The 17,087-nt window shown below is 37.4% G+C and overlaps 2 protein-coding genes across 2 annotated transcripts; one reads left to right on the forward strand and one right to left on the reverse strand.

Moving 5' to 3' along the window:
• The first annotated feature begins 95 nt into the window (after positions 1 to 95).
• On the forward strand, positions 96 to 4,138 carry LOC135476594 (DNA-directed RNA polymerase II subunit RPB11-a-like). Its single transcript, XM_064756672.1, has 4 exons — positions 96 to 230; positions 1,739 to 1,828; positions 3,183 to 3,357; positions 3,840 to 4,138. The coding sequence occupies exons 1-4, from the start codon at positions 178 to 180 to the stop codon at positions 3,870 to 3,872; spliced, it is 351 nt and encodes a 116-aa protein (XP_064612742.1). The 5' UTR covers positions 96 to 177; the 3' UTR covers positions 3,873 to 4,138.
• A 5,278-nt stretch (positions 4,139 to 9,416) lies between these two features.
• Positions 9,417 to 16,788, reverse strand: LOC135476787 (uncharacterized). The gene is made up of 7 exons (XM_064756919.1): positions 16,654 to 16,788; positions 15,644 to 15,748; positions 15,050 to 15,173; positions 13,765 to 13,994; positions 12,979 to 13,043; positions 12,443 to 12,544; positions 9,417 to 10,771 (listed from the first exon to the last, which is right to left on the reverse strand). The coding sequence occupies exons 1-7, from the start codon at positions 16,786 to 16,788 to the stop codon at positions 10,540 to 10,542; spliced, it is 993 nt and encodes a 330-aa protein (XP_064612989.1). The 3' UTR covers positions 9,417 to 10,539.
• Positions 16,789 to 17,087: the final 299 nt, after the last annotated feature.

The raw sequence follows: 17,087 nt of genomic DNA on the forward strand, positions 1-17,087 counted from the left end.
AGTAGCTACATCAGTAACAAAAGATGAAAATATTTTCGATAAATATTTTAGTCAGCAATAATTGTGTCGTGCTTTCTGTTACTTCCGGTGTAAGCTAACAAAATTAATGTGTCGAAAAAGAAAGCAAGTATTAAATTAATCAGTAAATGCTAGTAAGGACAACGAAACACCTAAGCAATGAATGCGCCGCCTACGTTTGAGAGTTTTCTTCTATTTGAGGGCGAAAATAAGTAAGTACTAATACATCAAAGCAGAAGAATTCAACTACGCAGTTTGATCCCGTGTGTAGTTAGGTGTCATCATTGAAAGACCACTTTCCGTGACCTCAACACCTTACGTGTTACTCACTATTATCATTCAGCAAAATCGATGGATTTATAAAGATTAGGTGGCTGTTTTCTTTTTGGCCTCCACGTGACTATAGAGGTCATTGTTTTCCCATATTCACGTGTTTTACTGATTTTTTTTTGTTGATTAAACAAATGAATGTTCAATATCTCCATCTCGCAGGAGCTCTCATGATACACAGTCATATATGTTCTACCAACACTAGTCACACATGACCGCTTGGTCCATCTTGGGTGCCATTTTAAAATTCTCACATTCATTGTAATGTTGAGTCCATCCCTGCCTCTCAAAAGACATGGCACAGATTTCTATGTCATTTTTATGGAATTGAAATTCTGGAATGTCGAATACTGTCATCTTAATTTACTTAATTATTGCCCCACTGACGAAAGTAATTAACTCTTGCTTTGTGCTTTGTGCCTTGTGCCCTTACAAAGGTGTACTGGAGGTATAGTTCAGCTATACCGGAGGTGTACCATTGTCTAGCTGGCCACATTAACTGACACCAAGCTCCTTGTCGTGGACAGCCATTTTGAAATGTCACACAGCGTCCTTGTGGTTTCAAAATACAGCTTAATTCTGGCATTGAAATCCTCCAGATAACTGTCTTCTTTTTGACTATACTTTTATAACAAACTAATATTGTTAGTGCAAGTAAGCTGGGTACCACCAGCACAGACCTCATTGTAATTCAGAAATTTGTGGTGATTTTTTTGGAGACGTAGTGATTTACTTAGTGTTACGACAAATCAGCATCTATACCAGAAGATGATTGATGATTTAATGTGGCAGAAAGTGTTTGTTCGACGTAGTTGTGGCCAATGAATGTGGTAAGAGTTAAATGGGGATGTGCATGTGTCACATGCTTCTGTCACGTGCACATTATTTGAAAAGGGTCTCCTCCAAATTTTTCTTGGTTCGCCTTGAAAAAGTCAGTGAATAATCACAGCAGGCTCCCAGGATATCTCTTCTGTGAATCTATATTATGGAAACATGCTGAATTGCAGTGCTACCATATGGCTAATTAAAGACTTTGGGACATAGTATTAACAGTGTAACGTTTGAAAATGATTTGTCTAATCTTACTCTAATTCCTCAACCTTTTCGTGTGTGAAAGAGCATCTTTTAGTGCAGTTTATGCAGACTTATAATTTGATTTTGGAGACAATAGTACATTGATTGAATGGGCCAATTTCAGGGCTACACAAAAAGTGTAATTTTATCAGTCTGCACAGAATAATGCCTTCAGAATATGCCTGAATAAACACCTTGCAAATCTGTGAAAAGGTTGAAGAAATACAGTACATTTTTCTGACAGGGATATTTTAGGTGTTTCAGTGGTTTTCCTAAGATTTTATAAACATGTGTGGTTTCTTATTTTTGTTTGCAGAATAACAATTGAGAAGGATACAAAAGTACCAAATGCAGCTTTATTTACTGTGAATAAAGAAGATCACACCTTGGGCAATATGATTACAACGTAAGTAGCTTGTTAAGAATACCTTGTTGACACCAGTCAAAAGAAATTAACAAAATTGCCACTTTGAAAAACATGTTTCCTCACCAAGCTGATTCTGGAGGTGAGGTACTTTTAAACTTGGTATTAAGATTGGTGTACATAATTTTCAGCTGTTGTTTTTCAGGTTTTTAACATTCTATCTTTGAACATTCACCATTCACTTAATTAGGGTTCCAAGACAAGACAAACCCCTTTCAGGTCCGGCTTTTTGCAGAATGTTGGAGGTATTGAAAATTTCCGGTTGTGGAACAGTATTTTAACGTCTGTTTATTTATGTGATTTATATTTCATTCCTCAAGACAGTAATATTTCACACACAACAGAGCCAACAAGTTAAAGTTGAAGAAACCAGGCTGACCTTGGAGGATTTACTGTACACAAAATCTTCCCAAGGGCTAACAGTTAGTCTGACACTGCCCATTCTGCTGGGTCTAGATTGGAACACTCCATCAGGGTCATTTCAGGGGGCAAAATGTGAGACATTTCTAGCTCTTGAGAATCATAACCTCAATAAAAACAGAGGTGATTCATTATGATTTAAAGATGTGAAATACATCAGACTCCATTTAGAGACATTGTAAAATAACAAGGAAGTGGATAATACAACGTACAATCATTTATGTGACTGAAATTATCATTTTTTACTTGATTCAAAGTCATATCCATGATGACCTTGGCTCATTTTGAGGTCATCATGTCTACACCTCAGCCAGTATTGGGCAAGGGGTAAAGTGGGTATTGTCGCAGTGGTAGCCTTCTGTTCATTTTCTTGTTAACACCCTGAACAGTTTACCTAAAGTTCACCAAACTTACACCAAATGTAACACTTTATCATGAGGCAGAACCCAAAGTTTCAACATCCTTGACTTATCTTTCAAAGCCATTATTGTCATTACAGTTAAATTTTATGAAAGGCTTGTTAACTTCGTACCTCTTGAAATTTGTAATCAAAGTTTACAAAACATACATACAAAACCTAGACCTGTAGATAAACCCTATTTACATATGATATCAGTGTTTGCTATCCAGTCATTAGTCATTCCTGTTATTTCCCAGTAAACACAAAGCCACAACACACTTTGTCATGAAAATGAACGCACTTGATTTTAAAAACTTCACCTCAGTGTATTGGTCACATGTCCAGTCCTTAAAGGCGCGAGAGTTTTTTTCCATGCATTGCACTATATTTTCTATCCCAAGCTCTTAAAAACATGGTAATGACCAAGCATTTTGACCCCTGGTAGATGATTAGCTGGTGATCTGAATTGATTGACATCCTGTATAATGAGATGGAATGGTATGTACATGTCTACAGGCAGCTACTGAAAGACCCCCAAGTGGTGTTCGCTGGCTATAAGAACCCCCACCCGTTGGAGCACAAGTTTGTGGTGAGAATACAGACTACATCAGACTACAATCCTAAGGATGCCATGACAAATGCCATCACAGATCTGATCAGCGAAGTTTCACTGCTGGAGGAGAGGTTCAAGGTGTGCAAGAATTCTGGGCCCTTAAGGCCATCATTAAAATGTGTATGTTTGGGGTAACCTCATTTATTTTTTCATTTAAAAAAATAAATAAATAAAAAAATTAAGTGGGTGTGACCTTAGTGTTAATTATTTTAAAATCCCTACACTAATTTTTCTCTCAGAGGGTTGTGTTACCTCAAACAAAGAATTTTTTAAGAATTCCATTGTGTTTATGTATGGACATCAGTGAGGTATCAACGCTGGAAAAGAGGTTCGGTGTTAGTAGAAGGTGTGGGCCTGTTCGTGTTTTTCCTGTTCATATGTGTTTGCATTACCTGTATTTGTCATAAACATACAGCATGAAGTTTTATTCATTTTTTTTTTTTTGGCAGCGTATCACCGTTGAATTTATTACTTACACGTACGTGTATGAAAAAAAGAAAAATTTTCTCCTCATCTGTAAACTTGAGTGTTTCTCTAAATGCCGACTTTAAATTTGACAGGAGGCTGTGAAGGAGAAGCAGGAAGGAGAATGATGGGTTTGTGTGAGCGGAATAATGCCGAGAAACCAACAGTGGTTACGAACACTTCATTCCATACCAGGAATGTTCCAACGTGAAGGATCTTCTACGGAATTTCACAGATTGAATTTGTGTCATTATCAGACCAACATGAGGGCCATGCTCGTGGCATTAAACAGACAGCTGGGTCATGTGATCCACCTGTTGTGGACAGGCTTTGGCTTGTGAGAAATTGGTGGACATTTATTCAAATTCGAAAATGAAGTACCCCTAGCATAATTACACCGTTTTCTAGTGATGCTTTGGATACTTCAGCCTGGACTGTTAGGTCTTTCCGTCGATCATAACTTAACCTGTTGTGGTCATCGTTTAGGTTATGAGAAATTTGTGCACATTGACAGAAACTCCAAATCAAGTTAACACTCGTATAGTTACCCTGTTTGCCAACGATGTTATGTCAGGTGGCCTTAGACAACATATTTCAGCTGAACTGTTTAGTCTTGCTGCAGACCTGACCATGACTTAACATGTTCTGAACATCCATTTGTGGTGAGAAATTTATGGTCACCACTTATTTCTGTGTGATAATAATTCTCATTTTACTAACGATCTATTTTTTTACCAAAAAAATGTTATTGAAACTTCAGGAGGGCATTTATTTGAACCCCAGGAAACTGCATTGAATATGAATTTCTTTGCCATCAGCATTAGTTGCAGCTGCATTTTAGTTGTGTACTTGGAAAATCAGTTTGCGTGATAAGCTTCATTGTACTCTAAAAGTCGTGTACATGGTTGACAAGGAGCTGGAAGACATACTTTTGTTTTTGTTCTTTTTTTTATGTTCTTATTTAAACATGGGGTAGATGTTAAGGTACTTTAAATACTAATGCAGGAGTTACGGGTTTGAAATCTTGAGGAGCTGAAAATTTACGAACTTTAGAAGCTCCTGAAGAAAAGAGGTGTCATTTACACATTGAGATATATGTAAACTGTTACCTAATTTCAGCAAATGATCCCTAACCTTTTTTTTACAAGACACAAGAGACAGTTTGACCATTTTTACCATCAGTGACAAAAGAGTTCAAACTCGAAACTCCCCTAGTGTGTTATATTTATTTTTTAAAGAATGGTATTTGTGCTATAGAATAGAAACAGACCCCCTGATAATTTGAATTCCTTTATCAGAATGTGTACACCTCACTGTCAACCATTTAGTCATTGTCATCATATTTAAAGATCATATAAACATATGCAATGTGTCATTTTATCTGTGTACCCTAATTCATCAACCTATTTACATATGAAAGAGCAACTTTCAGTGCATTTTATGCACATTTATAATTAGATCAGATCCAACTACATTGGTTCAATTGGCCAATTTCAGGCCTTCATAATATGCTTGAATGAACACCTTGCAAACATGCGAAAAGATTGAAGAATATTACATATAGGATATGAGTAAACAAAACATATTTTCGTTTTCTCTCATACTTGTTGTTTTGGCCTTCACTTGTATACAATATCATAATATCTCCAAGTCTTCCTCGTGGTACCATATAGCACGCCCACATTATGCCCAATCATCTTCAAGCTAAAGGAATTTAAACAACCATTCAAACCTACATTTTGATTAAAGGACACATGAAACATTTTGGTTTTATTTCTTAATGTGCAGATTATCATGCATAATAACACATAACAGTACAAATAAACCGTGTTTATGGAGTAAAAATCAACGATGACGTAATTTCTGAAAAAAAAAAAAGACTTGACAGAAAATATGCATAATATAGAGGGGTAATTAAGAGGTATAAAAATACCCATAAAAGGAAAATTTTTAAACAAATTCCCAGGGCATAGTTTTCTTCATTTGACATAGAAACATAATCCTTGTTTTAAAGTTCCTTTTCATGTATCCTTTAAGTGGAGAAACAAAAGAATATTTCTCTCTGATTTGAATTGTTGCGACCTGTCCTCAGTGAAACTTTCGTGTGTGGAAACCACAGGATTCATATAATTATTGAAACCTCTACTTACTTCCTTGCAAGTGACAGAACTATTTTCTCATGTTGTGCGTCATATTTGGCTTATAACGATATTAAGTGCTGAGCCATGGGTTTCTCCGGGCTCTGCCCAGTTTTCTCCCGCCATAATGCTGGCCGCCAAATATTCTTAAGTGAAATATTCTTGAGTACGGTGTTGAACACCATTCCAGTCTCAATAATTAAATCTAAAACTGCTCAGCCAAATATAATGATTTCTCACACAGAATCATCACTCAACCCCATTTTTATTTTTGACCTTTCCCAGGTGAGGTCAAAGTTCACATTTACTTGTTTATTTGATGTACAGAACAGATATACAGAACAGTATTAACTTTAATGGCTGACAATGCACGATTCTTTTATTTATTTGATTGGTGTTATATGCAATACTCATGCAATGTATTACTTATACAATGGCAACCATAATTATAGTGGGAGGAAACCAGACTGCCTGAGAGAAACCCACGCCATGACCATCCGCAGGTTGCTGACGGACCTTTCCACACACGGCCAGAGAGGAAGCCAGCATAAGACGAGTTCATATTTACCTTGTTACTATCATTCATGTATAGGGACATATCTAGAGTTCCAGAAAATGTTTGTGCTCTAAAACTATTGGATGGTTTATCAACAAAAAGATCAAGTTTTTCTCATTCACAGACTTAACAGCACTAAGAAAACATCATGTTGAGTTTCATTTAATAATATGCATGGCATAAGACGAGTCAGTTTGTTCCTAGATATGGCCCTGATGTACCTGCAAAACTACCGAGTCAGAGCAATGGAACTTACGGGTTGGAGTCACCCATTCCTGATCAGATTGGAAACAAATGACCTTTGACCCAATTTCTCAGGTTACAAGGTAATATTTGGCTGTTTTGCTAAATATTATGAACACAGATTCCCCAACAGTATGGTGGGCAATAATTGATCCAATCAGTGGTTTGGGAAGAGTTGTAAATCAGAAGGACTGCTTCGTTACTGGTGTACCTGTAAAACTAGTGATGATCCATTCTGTGCACCAGACAGTGCTGTTTTCAAATATTAGGCCTACCCAAGATGATTCAGTTTCACAAGGTGACTGCAATGTCAGTTTGTTTGGCACAAGGCTCTGCCAATGTCTCCCTACAGGATATTATATCATTTGCACAAGGACATATTCTGCTGGATGAGTTAAAACAAGCTTATATATAACGGAAGTTACCTCTTTGTGTGTTTGAAAAGTTGTAAATACTTGTACTTTAGAATTAATTAATTTCAAAAGTTTACTTTAAGCTGGTTCCCCCAGGGGAAACTGGTTCCAAGGTTTGCTGACATAATTCTCACTGTGATGAAGTTACCATATCAAGTCAATAAGAGTACACCAAAAGATACACTAACAGCCTTGTGCAAATGACCTACAGTACATTACCACCACTCCCCCCTCCCAAGTATCCCAATGTGTGCCTTGTTTTATCCTTCAAGGAGCTAATCTGCTGCGTGCAGGCTAAAGTGGGATGTAGACACGTACACATAAAATCATGGTTGCTTTTAGCCTCTGATTTATGATATACTCAGGTCTACCACGATTTGTGAGTGGAAGTTACCAGGAGTAAACTATTCCACTCCAGATGTAAAGCTACAGCAAAACCTCGAGAGCTGGATTTGAACTCAACCTTATAGATAGTAACTGATGGTATTTACTTGATTGGTATTTAATGCCATACTCAACAATTTTCACTTATTTCAAGGTCAGGTTTATGGATTGAGGACAAATGTCCAGATTTTAAGTCGAAGCCGCAACAGCTGGATGTGAACATGCGACCTCTTTGGTCGTTTACTTGATTCAGGTTTTATGCCCTATTACAAAATATTTAAATTATGCGATATCAGCCTGCATTATGGTAGGAGGCAGAGCCCAGAGGAATCCCACAACCATCCTCTAGTTTCTGGCAGACTGTCCCACATACGACCGTAGAGGAAGCCAGCTTGAGCTACACATTAACTCAACTGTGACTGCATTGGTGTGAGGCTCCTGGGTCCTTGTGCTATGCTAGCACTTGGGGCACAGTTATCCAAAGAAGCAAGGTATTAACTTTAGTCCTTACTAATATCCGACAGATTTGTATTTGGATGCGGCTGGTATTTAGATTTAAGACTGGCTGAATTTTAATACTCTTCTGAAAACCTGGCCCCTGAATCTCTCACAAGAAAATTGACAATTCAACCACATTCAGATTTAAACTTATGCTATTTACAGTGATAAGAAACTGAAAATTGGTGACAATTATAAGAGAAACAACAAAATTATGGATACTACATGTAGGATTTAAATGACTAACATTCATTTGTGTTTATCCAGAATAATACAATTAAATAAACTATTTAAAATGCTAAAATTTACGCAAAAATTTTACATTTACAAAATGCATAATATATTGACACAGTATGTTTTTTTTATTTCTCAAGTAACATCTTGAAAATAATCAGCTATTAATAAGAGTTCACCGTCATAACTAAAATTCCAGAATAATTTAAATATAAACAGACATAAAATAAAGAGTATCTACAATACCCACTTTTTTTTTTCAACAAAATATTTCCAGTGTATGACTCAAACCCAGTTCGTAAACCCTATATATGCCCTATACCTATATAGCCTCCTACATTTACCACTTCCTATGTGTATGCAGGAAGCTGGTTTATGGCATATATAAAGTTTACAGATTGGATTCAAGCACCTGGGGATGATACATAAAAATTGATAAGACCAAAAAGAAATAATAATAAAATACTAAAATCTAAAAAATAAACCTGCCAATAAAAGAAATAAAAGTTAAGGGGATTTTTAAATGCAAAAATACTACTTATTGTTTAACTCAAGACAATTTTCCTATTATATGATGGTGGTTGCATTTTATGGGTAAAGGAAGAGAGGGTCCATAATAAACCACCAACCTTTGGCATGTTACTGACAAACCCACATGGATGGATAAATTTCACACCCGCTTCGTTGAAGTTAAGTGATCGTCTACAAATGAAAGATTATACAAATGGCCCCAGAAGTGGCTAATGTCACTACGACCCTGCAAACACGGAGAGCAAAAGAATCAATACAGAAATTCTCTTCCCAAGGTTTGAATGAACTTGTTTAATTTGCTCCACCATGACCACTGGAGGAGGAAGTGGCCACTGACATTCGTTCCGTTCACCACTGCTGCCACCAAGTCTGACGCCGGTGAATTGGTGGCATGTATTGCGGCGCCTTAACTCACACGATTTCCGGAACATTGGGACGTCACACTGTGTCGTCTGATGGCCACTGAATCTGCCACCAGCGACGGTCAGATGGACGAATGGAACGTACCCGAAGTGAAACATTCCTGAGGATAGCTCAGTAAAACAGGAATCATTTGAACAAATGAGCCATGTCCTGCTCCTTACTTTGTAACGTGTATTCAGATTCATGCAACATTCATGTTAAACTAAAATACGACATATCTATTTCTACAAACCAACAGTTTCTATGTTTAATACTGTATGAGGCTCAGGGTAATAGATTGGCTTATAATGATACCCATTTGCCTGATTAATAGATTGGTTACTACCTGAGTGTAAGTTATAGATCAATGTGTGCAAAAAATCTACAAGAAAATCTGACCAACCAACTCATAACATGGCCTGGTCACACATGAAAAAAGGACTTCATCGTTTTTACACCATATCCTTCTTTACAAGTTGTAAAACTTTGAGCAATGAGCAGCTCTTTTGCTTGTTCGGTCCGTCAATCTGTTGGATAAATTTCTGACATCCTCTTTTTTAACATGGGCTGTTCACAAAGGGAGCACGAACGCAAGATGATACAAAATCCTATGCATGGCATATGTCAACTACCTGAACTGCAAATCTGCACTTGTTTCTTAAAGAGATGTTGTTCATTGCAAATATCTGTCTTGTCACGAACAATCAGAAGAAAATGACACAACTGTACTATGATTTCTTCAGTTACATCATAATTTACAGCAAACAGAACATGCATAATAACATATAAACAAAATGACCTCTAACATACGTCTAAATTTTAATACACATTTTTTTTCTACAAGTTAAGTTTGCTATTGTACAACCGGTAGAAATGTGTTCAAAATCATTGATGAGGACAACAGATGCGCTCGTATCTCCCTGTTATTGCACAATGACAGTCTGACATAAATATATATTATTATTATTAAGATGCTGGAAAATGACTGTACTTGATGTAAGAATACATGAATAAATGAATGAATCTTCTAATGAGAAGAGTTATTGGCCTTTGTGGCATCAAATTGACATTATGTACATAAATTTACATTTTCAATAGATTTAAGTTGGCAAGTCCAGTAAATCACCTACAAGTTCATGGAATTTTATTATCCAGTTAATTATCTTGCTGTATGAGTAGTACAGAAGGATGGTCAGTTTGTGAAAAACCATGTGACATGATGCTATTTACGGTAAAACAATAACATGCCAATTCATATAATTTTTGCATCAACTTTGGTGATTTGTTGGTTGAAATTCCACAAAATCATGGGTGATCTACTGCGCCAGAGAACTTGAATTTATATTTTGAACTTTATCATTTTATCAAACAATTACAAAGCACAGTCTCTTGCAAATTAAGGAGTAAATCCCTGGCTGTTGATGAAAGAAGTGGCCGGGCTGGTGGCATTGTTAAATCTGCCCACGGGACTTGGCGACCGCACATTGCGGAATTTTTGCTCCAGGATGTTCTGGAAACACAAATGAAGCGGGTCGTCCAAATTAAACGATGCAAGACTTGAGCCTGATCCGTGACGAGCCAGCCTCCTGCGGTGGACAGGGGTTCTGGCAGGGGTTCCCCCAGGGGATCTGCAGACATAAAGAATGAATGAATGAATGCAATGTTTCAACCATATCGTGGGGAGAACAAGTTGAAAACATGAGATGGTAATTAGTTTTCAATATCATGGCGAACATCAAAAATGGAATAAAAATGTTCACACATGTTTAAAAGCAGATAAGAAAATTCAAAACAGATAAAACTCGAAACCTACAAGGTTTTTAAAACAGTTTATCCAGAAAACTATACATGTATAAATCTGTCTGTCTGTCTGTCTGTCTCTCTCTCTATATATATATTAAAATTTATATTTTATGATATTGGCCAATGGACGTCAGTATTTTATGACAGCATAGCCAGCTATGCTATGCTATCCAACAGTACATAATATCTTTACCTCTTTCAATTAGCTTTCTATGATTCCCAAATTTATTATGCTGTATAGACAAAAGGCAGAAGAGTGAGTTACTAGATATCACTGTCTTCTGGGCATGCCCAGAAGAAATATGATCAGGCCAGGAGTATAGCTCTGGCTTCGGCTGAGAAGATTGAAGTAGAGGTTTGAAGGCGAAGAGAAGAAACTCTCTGTTCCAAGACAGCCACAGATGCAACTCAGTCCCCATCCTTTGACCCATCAGCATATATAAATTTGTAATCCGGATAATTAGCCTTGATTTCAGCAAAACATTGCTGAATTATCAGAGGATTTGTATCTGATTTTTTACGTTTACGTAATCAAATATTAGTTTGGGTTGTGGAAGAAGCACAATATTCCACAATATGGTCGCATATATGAAGACCAAACGGAGGAATCTTGTTAGGGCACAAATTTATCTACATATAACGGATTGAAAACACAGTTGTAGGCAGACTTTGTTGGATAAGCTTTAAGCTTTGTTGCATATTTAAGGCCGAGTTTGATACGTCTGTTATATAAAGAAGGTTTGTTAGCTTCTACGTATAAACTCTTTACTGGCGAGGTTGCTGGCAGACCTTCCCACTTACGGCCGGAGAGGAAGCCAGCATGAGCTGGAGTTGAACTCACAGTGACCGCATTGGTGAGAGGCTCCTGGGTCATAACGCTGCGCTAGCACGCTAACCGACTGAGCCACGGAGGCCCCATGAATGAAGGATGATGACTTTTTATCACACAGCTGAGGCAATGTGACAAAATGAAATCGAGATTAAAAACTGTCTCAAACCCACAAGATTTAGTAATATAACAGCCATATATCAGCAATAGGAAATTTCTAGTTCATCTTAAAAACTATGCCTGAAAACTGCCTAAAATCCACAGGATTAGCAATCAGCAATTTTAGCAACTTCAGAATAGCAGAAGAAAATTTTTCGGTCAACTTAAATCATACATGAATCCTCTTACAGCATTTCTGACAAAGTCAAACTCACCAGCTGTAATAACAACAAAGTTGCCAAATGACTGATAAATTTATTAAACATGTAAGAAACAAGGCCCTACAGATCAAATCACTGTCAGAATCTCACAGTATTTACCTTAAAAATTAAACCGAAAAAAAACATGTTACACGCTAATAAAGGTCACAAAATATTACTTTTGGTATTGAAAATTTTTCCAGTTGCATGTCATCTATCTTTCCAGAACGTCCTAAAAATACCTTGTCATAATCTGGCAATGTGGATAATTTAGCCATGGACAAAATTTTAGGTCAAAGAGTACTCACTTATCCAAACCTGTAGCTCTCAGTCGTTTCAGAGGATTGGAGGAGTTGAGTTCACTGTTCAGCGAGGAGAGAGATGAAGTGGAATTCCCACCCATATTAGACCTGAAACAATCATGACACTCAAACACTATTCACCTTAAAGGGGTCCAGATTGTCTACGAAATGTCAACAGACCGAGATCTTCTGCTTCTTTCTAATAGATGAATGGCTGTTTATAAATATAGGTACAGTGACTTGTAACTGAATTAAATGTTGATAAATTACAAGCCAATCAGACCTAAGTTGGCTTAATTCTACTGGTGCAACCATAATTTCAGTTGCAGCAGTCCAATGTTAAATTTCTATCTCTAACTTTAATACAAACATCAGGGGGAAAAAAACATATCATGTTCGGTAGAAATTAGGATTTAGCTCCAGGCTTTGAAATTAAGATGTCTCATTTACTTTTCCCTTTTTGTTCACATCCTGTCCAAGTTAAAATATGAACAGAACAGTTAAATGTACTCATGTAAGACGGTTCCCGACATTGGACTTACCTTAGGGCTCTTGTTACATGGGTTTTCTTTGCTTGACTAGAACTGTTAGAGGAAGCTGTGCACATCTGAAATCAGACACCCAAAGCATGTCCAGGAACATTTAACCTTATCAATAATCAGATTCACTCACTTTTACTAATCCCAAACGGTTGAGTTTCACAAGTTTACCTTTATAAGTAGTACAAAGAATAATGCTCTCATAAACCTGAATGTCTTAAATAATTAGATTATCATTAAAACTGTGTGAAAACGGCCCTCCTCTTAAAGATTTTGACAGTAGTTTCTTTTCTTTTTTCCTGTCAATGAATGAATAAATTTTTAACAATTAACAATTTTTAAGTCATATGACGAAGAGAAATTATTAAGTGTGTGTACATATACTGTGTCTTCTTGTGGTATGGCGAGTCCATGCTGCCAAAGTGCTGACACCACTGATGTATCACGCCGATGACACCACACCTGACACCCCACCCAGTCCAGTTTTCTTAGTCTAACCTCTCAGTGCTGAGCACGAGGCAGTAACAAGAACCATTTTTAAAGTCTTTGGTATGATCCACCCAGGTATGATCCCAGGTCTCCTTTCTTTGAGGTGGGTGCTCTCAACTTTAAGGCTTTAAGAAGATTTATCTTCTTCTTCGACGAGGACACTCCAACCGTTGGGCCATCGAATTTCCTGTCAATGTTAATTTCTTCACATTCACTATCATTTTTATTACCTAGAATAAAAGGTAAGTTCAACCATGGATTTTTTAAGCAGGGCCTTACACTGATGAGAAAGCCCCTTACCTGAGCATTTTTGTCTCTGAGGGGTGTCCTAATAAGACGTGATACAGGGGTGAGAGACGGGCTGCCCTCTGGGAGGCAGGGAGGGGGAGGAGGGGGTGGGGGTGGGACAGGCTGCTGAGTGTTGGTCGGGAAAATGTGAGCTACAGGAATAGGACAATTCTCATCCTGCTGAACTCCAGCATGGCCTCGCTTCTCTGCCAGCCGCTTTGATGTCCGACGACCTTTTGTTTCTGAAGTAATAAGGTGATTTCTGACTTAAGGAAAGATTCAGTGAAAAAAAGTCCATTGATTTTCATTTCATAGATTTTCATGTGGACAGACACAATAATTATTAATATTTATTTGATCGGTGTTTTACGCCATACTCAAGAATGTTTCACTTATACGACAGCAGCCAGCATTATGGTGGGAGGAAACTGGGCAAAGCTCAGGGAAACCCATGACCATCTGCAATATGCTGACAGACATTCCCACATACCACCGGAGAAGAAGCAAGCATGAACTGGACTTGAACTCACAGCGACCGCGTTGGTGAGGGGCTCCTGGGTCATAGCGCCATGCAGGCATGCACACCCCCAAGGCTACGAATTATTATTTTTAACAAACGTTTTGAAACCAGTGGGTATTCATGCTTAGAACTACACAGTATAAAATCAAAACAGCAGCATCACAGCCTGCTTTTTAGTTTTTCTTTCAGGTCTATTCCCGGAATGTTACCTGATGAAAAGAAAATGGCTTCATGTCTACATGCAACCTTCATGTAAGATTCATGTGATTCCTCATCCATGATACACTTAAATAGCCAGTGAAATATTTACTTTCTTTGCAACCTCAACGAGAGGAGTCAGGGAACTTTTTTTTAAACTCCGTGATCTCTGTGAAACTACACACATCATTTGGTACACACCAAATACATTCCACACTAAGCCACATTTTTGGAACGTGCCACAAGGACTTTTCAAAGGAATTGATTCATCATAATGTTCCACCTGGCTTGCTGACACTATGCCGACCCAAACTTGGGTGATCAGGCCATAATCTTAGCGTGGAAGGGGAGGTATGCCTTTTTTTGTTTCCAAAGGGCACATTAAATGGCTCCACTGGCTGTCATTTTTTGCCTGAGCACCAAAAGAGCAAGTACGATTATCACCTGTAAATTCTTACACTGTCACATGACCTAACTGAAGAAAGCCCCCCAGGTGGCAAGAAAAATGCTCTAAATTCCTGACAACCAGTGTGACTCCAGGATTTAAAGTAAAGGCAGGTGAATAAAATAATGACTTACCTTGAGAATAGTTGAAGACTTTTGTCATGGATGTTTTGAGCTTGGCGACCTTATGGTTAAGTTCCTCGGAGGTTACCTCACTGCCTGGGTACACACCCCCAGTAAACATGGACACCATCTTCACCTGAGTAAAGTCAAACCATACCAATCAACTAAGGCCAACCATGAACACTTGATACCAGACTCAATCATCCATCATAAAATGAGAACTGCTAACACTTTCAATACAGCGCTTTCAAGTCATGACATTCCGATAGCGTGGCGATGTCCTTTTGTGATCTGATGTTGTTGCATTTTAACATAGGCGGGTGAATAAAATAATTAATGATTTCCATAACCAATGAATTTTATTACCTGAAATTTTTTTTAGAGAATTTGCAAGGTAAGTCAGATTATTAAAGACATCACATGGCTTTCAGTTTTGGCTTACTACATTTAAAAAGAGGATGTACCATTTCATTATACATGTGCTGATGCCTAAGTAAGACAGCAGGCCGCACAGTTCTGACCCATGTCCTGAACTCTGAAACAAACCTTAGACACTTTTTGATAGTAGACCTGAAGCAGAATGTGTTTGTTAAGAATCTCCCTGACCTTCAAATAAGACAGAACTCCTGCCTCCTCCTGCTCATCTTGCTTGCGTTTTTGTAGAACTTTGCCATAAGCTTCAGGATTTCTCTCAATGTATGCCATTAATTCCTGCAACAAGAACAATGCATATAAATGCTCAGGTATTTTTCCTCATTTTCTCACATGTAAATGGAATCTTCGAAATAAAATTAATACTGTTTGTATGTCTGATAACAATTAATCTGATAATCCAAATCAGTAGAACTGTGATGTGAAATGTTTCAATTTGGCTATGTGTTAAGCTGTAAAGCCATCCTTAAAAAAATGTTTTTTTCACCTAGCGTGATCCTATATGGAAAATAAAGGTAGGTCAACTGGGAGTTACTTCTTTTCCTTTTAAATTTTTCAATTCATTCAGTTTTTAGAGGCAAACTACACCATGGATTCCATCTAAGTTACACATTTTGCCTGACCCTGAAAAATCTATGGCTTGCTTGAAAGGTTGAGTGATATTCTACTGAAAAAATCTAGCTTTTGGCACATAAAAAACATTTTTAGATCTCTATCTGCCTCTAAAAAGTGATCAAAAAGAGTACTTATAAAGTAAGGCTCAATATTAATACTAATCCGGGCCAATGGAGTTTTGGCAGGGTCAGTAGAGTTAACCAAGTACAGGTCAGAGTTAGACTGGCCTGTGAGATATCAATATTTAATTCAGTTACGAGTTATCATCAGGCCTACAGTTATAAACTAACAAGCATCTATACATGAATGATGTACAGTCTTAAAACAGCTTAATCATGATTTCCTTCATTTATCTAACAGACCATGATGATGCAATATATGGGAGAACCAATAGATCTTACAGCCCACCATTCTGTAAACACTGACTCTCGTCTATAGTGTACACTGTGCATGAAGTTTAAATTACGGATAGGGTATTTGTGAATAGAGTGTAAACTGTTAATGGAGTGTAAATTGTGAGTGACAAGTAAATTGTGAATTCATGGTGTGTACTTTTCTGATTTTTATACCTCAAGTGCTTTCTCCGTTTCTGTGGCTGTTTGCTCTTCATATTCCTCCTCTGATAGTTTGGCACAGAAAGTCTGAGTGAGTTGGGCAGGCTCATCAAACTCATCAATACTGATTATTGAATGGTTTTCTGACATGATGCTGTTAAACACACACAAAAACACCCAGATTAAGTAACTAGAATTTGAAAGGAAATCATAATCAGTTTTCATATGTGGAAATTTTGTTGGATATCAATGAGGCCAAAACGGCCATTATATACAGGTTCCTCTAGGGGAACTGTAAGCCTTTTTCAAGTGGTACTAGATTGATGAAACTAGTCCTATACCATTATGTGTGTTTCACTGACCTGGAATACCCAGCTCTAGCTTACTCAGTTTCAAATGGGTATATTCATCAGCTATTATTTGAAGTTGGGAGGTAAATCATCCATCTT

Source organism: Liolophura sinensis, chromosome 10 (genome assembly GCF_032854445.1).
Source record: "Liolophura sinensis isolate JHLJ2023 chromosome 10, CUHK_Ljap_v2, whole genome shotgun sequence".
Lineage (NCBI taxonomy): Eukaryota > Metazoa > Mollusca > Polyplacophora > Chitonida > Chitonidae > Liolophura > Liolophura sinensis.

What these genes read in the sequence shown, in the direction of transcription:
- LOC135476594 (XM_064756672.1), top strand. Translation starts at nt 178, where the DNA reads ATGAATGCGCCGCCTACGTTTGAGAGTTTTCTTCTATTTGAGGGCGAA. An exon ending in CTATTTGAGGGCGAAAATAA is followed by an intron (nt 231 to 1,738) that starts GTAAGTACTAAT and finishes TTTTGTTTGCAG; the next exon opens with AATAACAATTGAGAAGGATA. An exon ending in TTGGGCAATATGATTACAAC is followed by an intron (nt 1,829 to 3,182) that starts GTAAGTAGCTTG and finishes ACATGTCTACAG; the next exon opens with GCAGCTACTGAAAGACCCCC.
- LOC135476787 (XM_064756919.1), bottom strand. Translation starts at nt 16,788, where the DNA reads ATGTCAGAAAACCATTCAATAATCAGTATTGATGAGTTTGATGAGCCT. An exon ending in TCAGAGACAAAAATGCTCAG is followed by an intron (nt 13,044 to 13,764) that starts GTAAGGGGCTTT and finishes GTCTGATTTCAG; the next exon opens with ATGTGCACAGCTTCCTCTAA. An exon ending in AGAGCTACAGGTTTGGATAA is followed by an intron (nt 10,772 to 12,442) that starts GTGAGTACTCTT and finishes TTATGTCTGCAG; the next exon opens with ATCCCCTGGGGGAACCCCTG.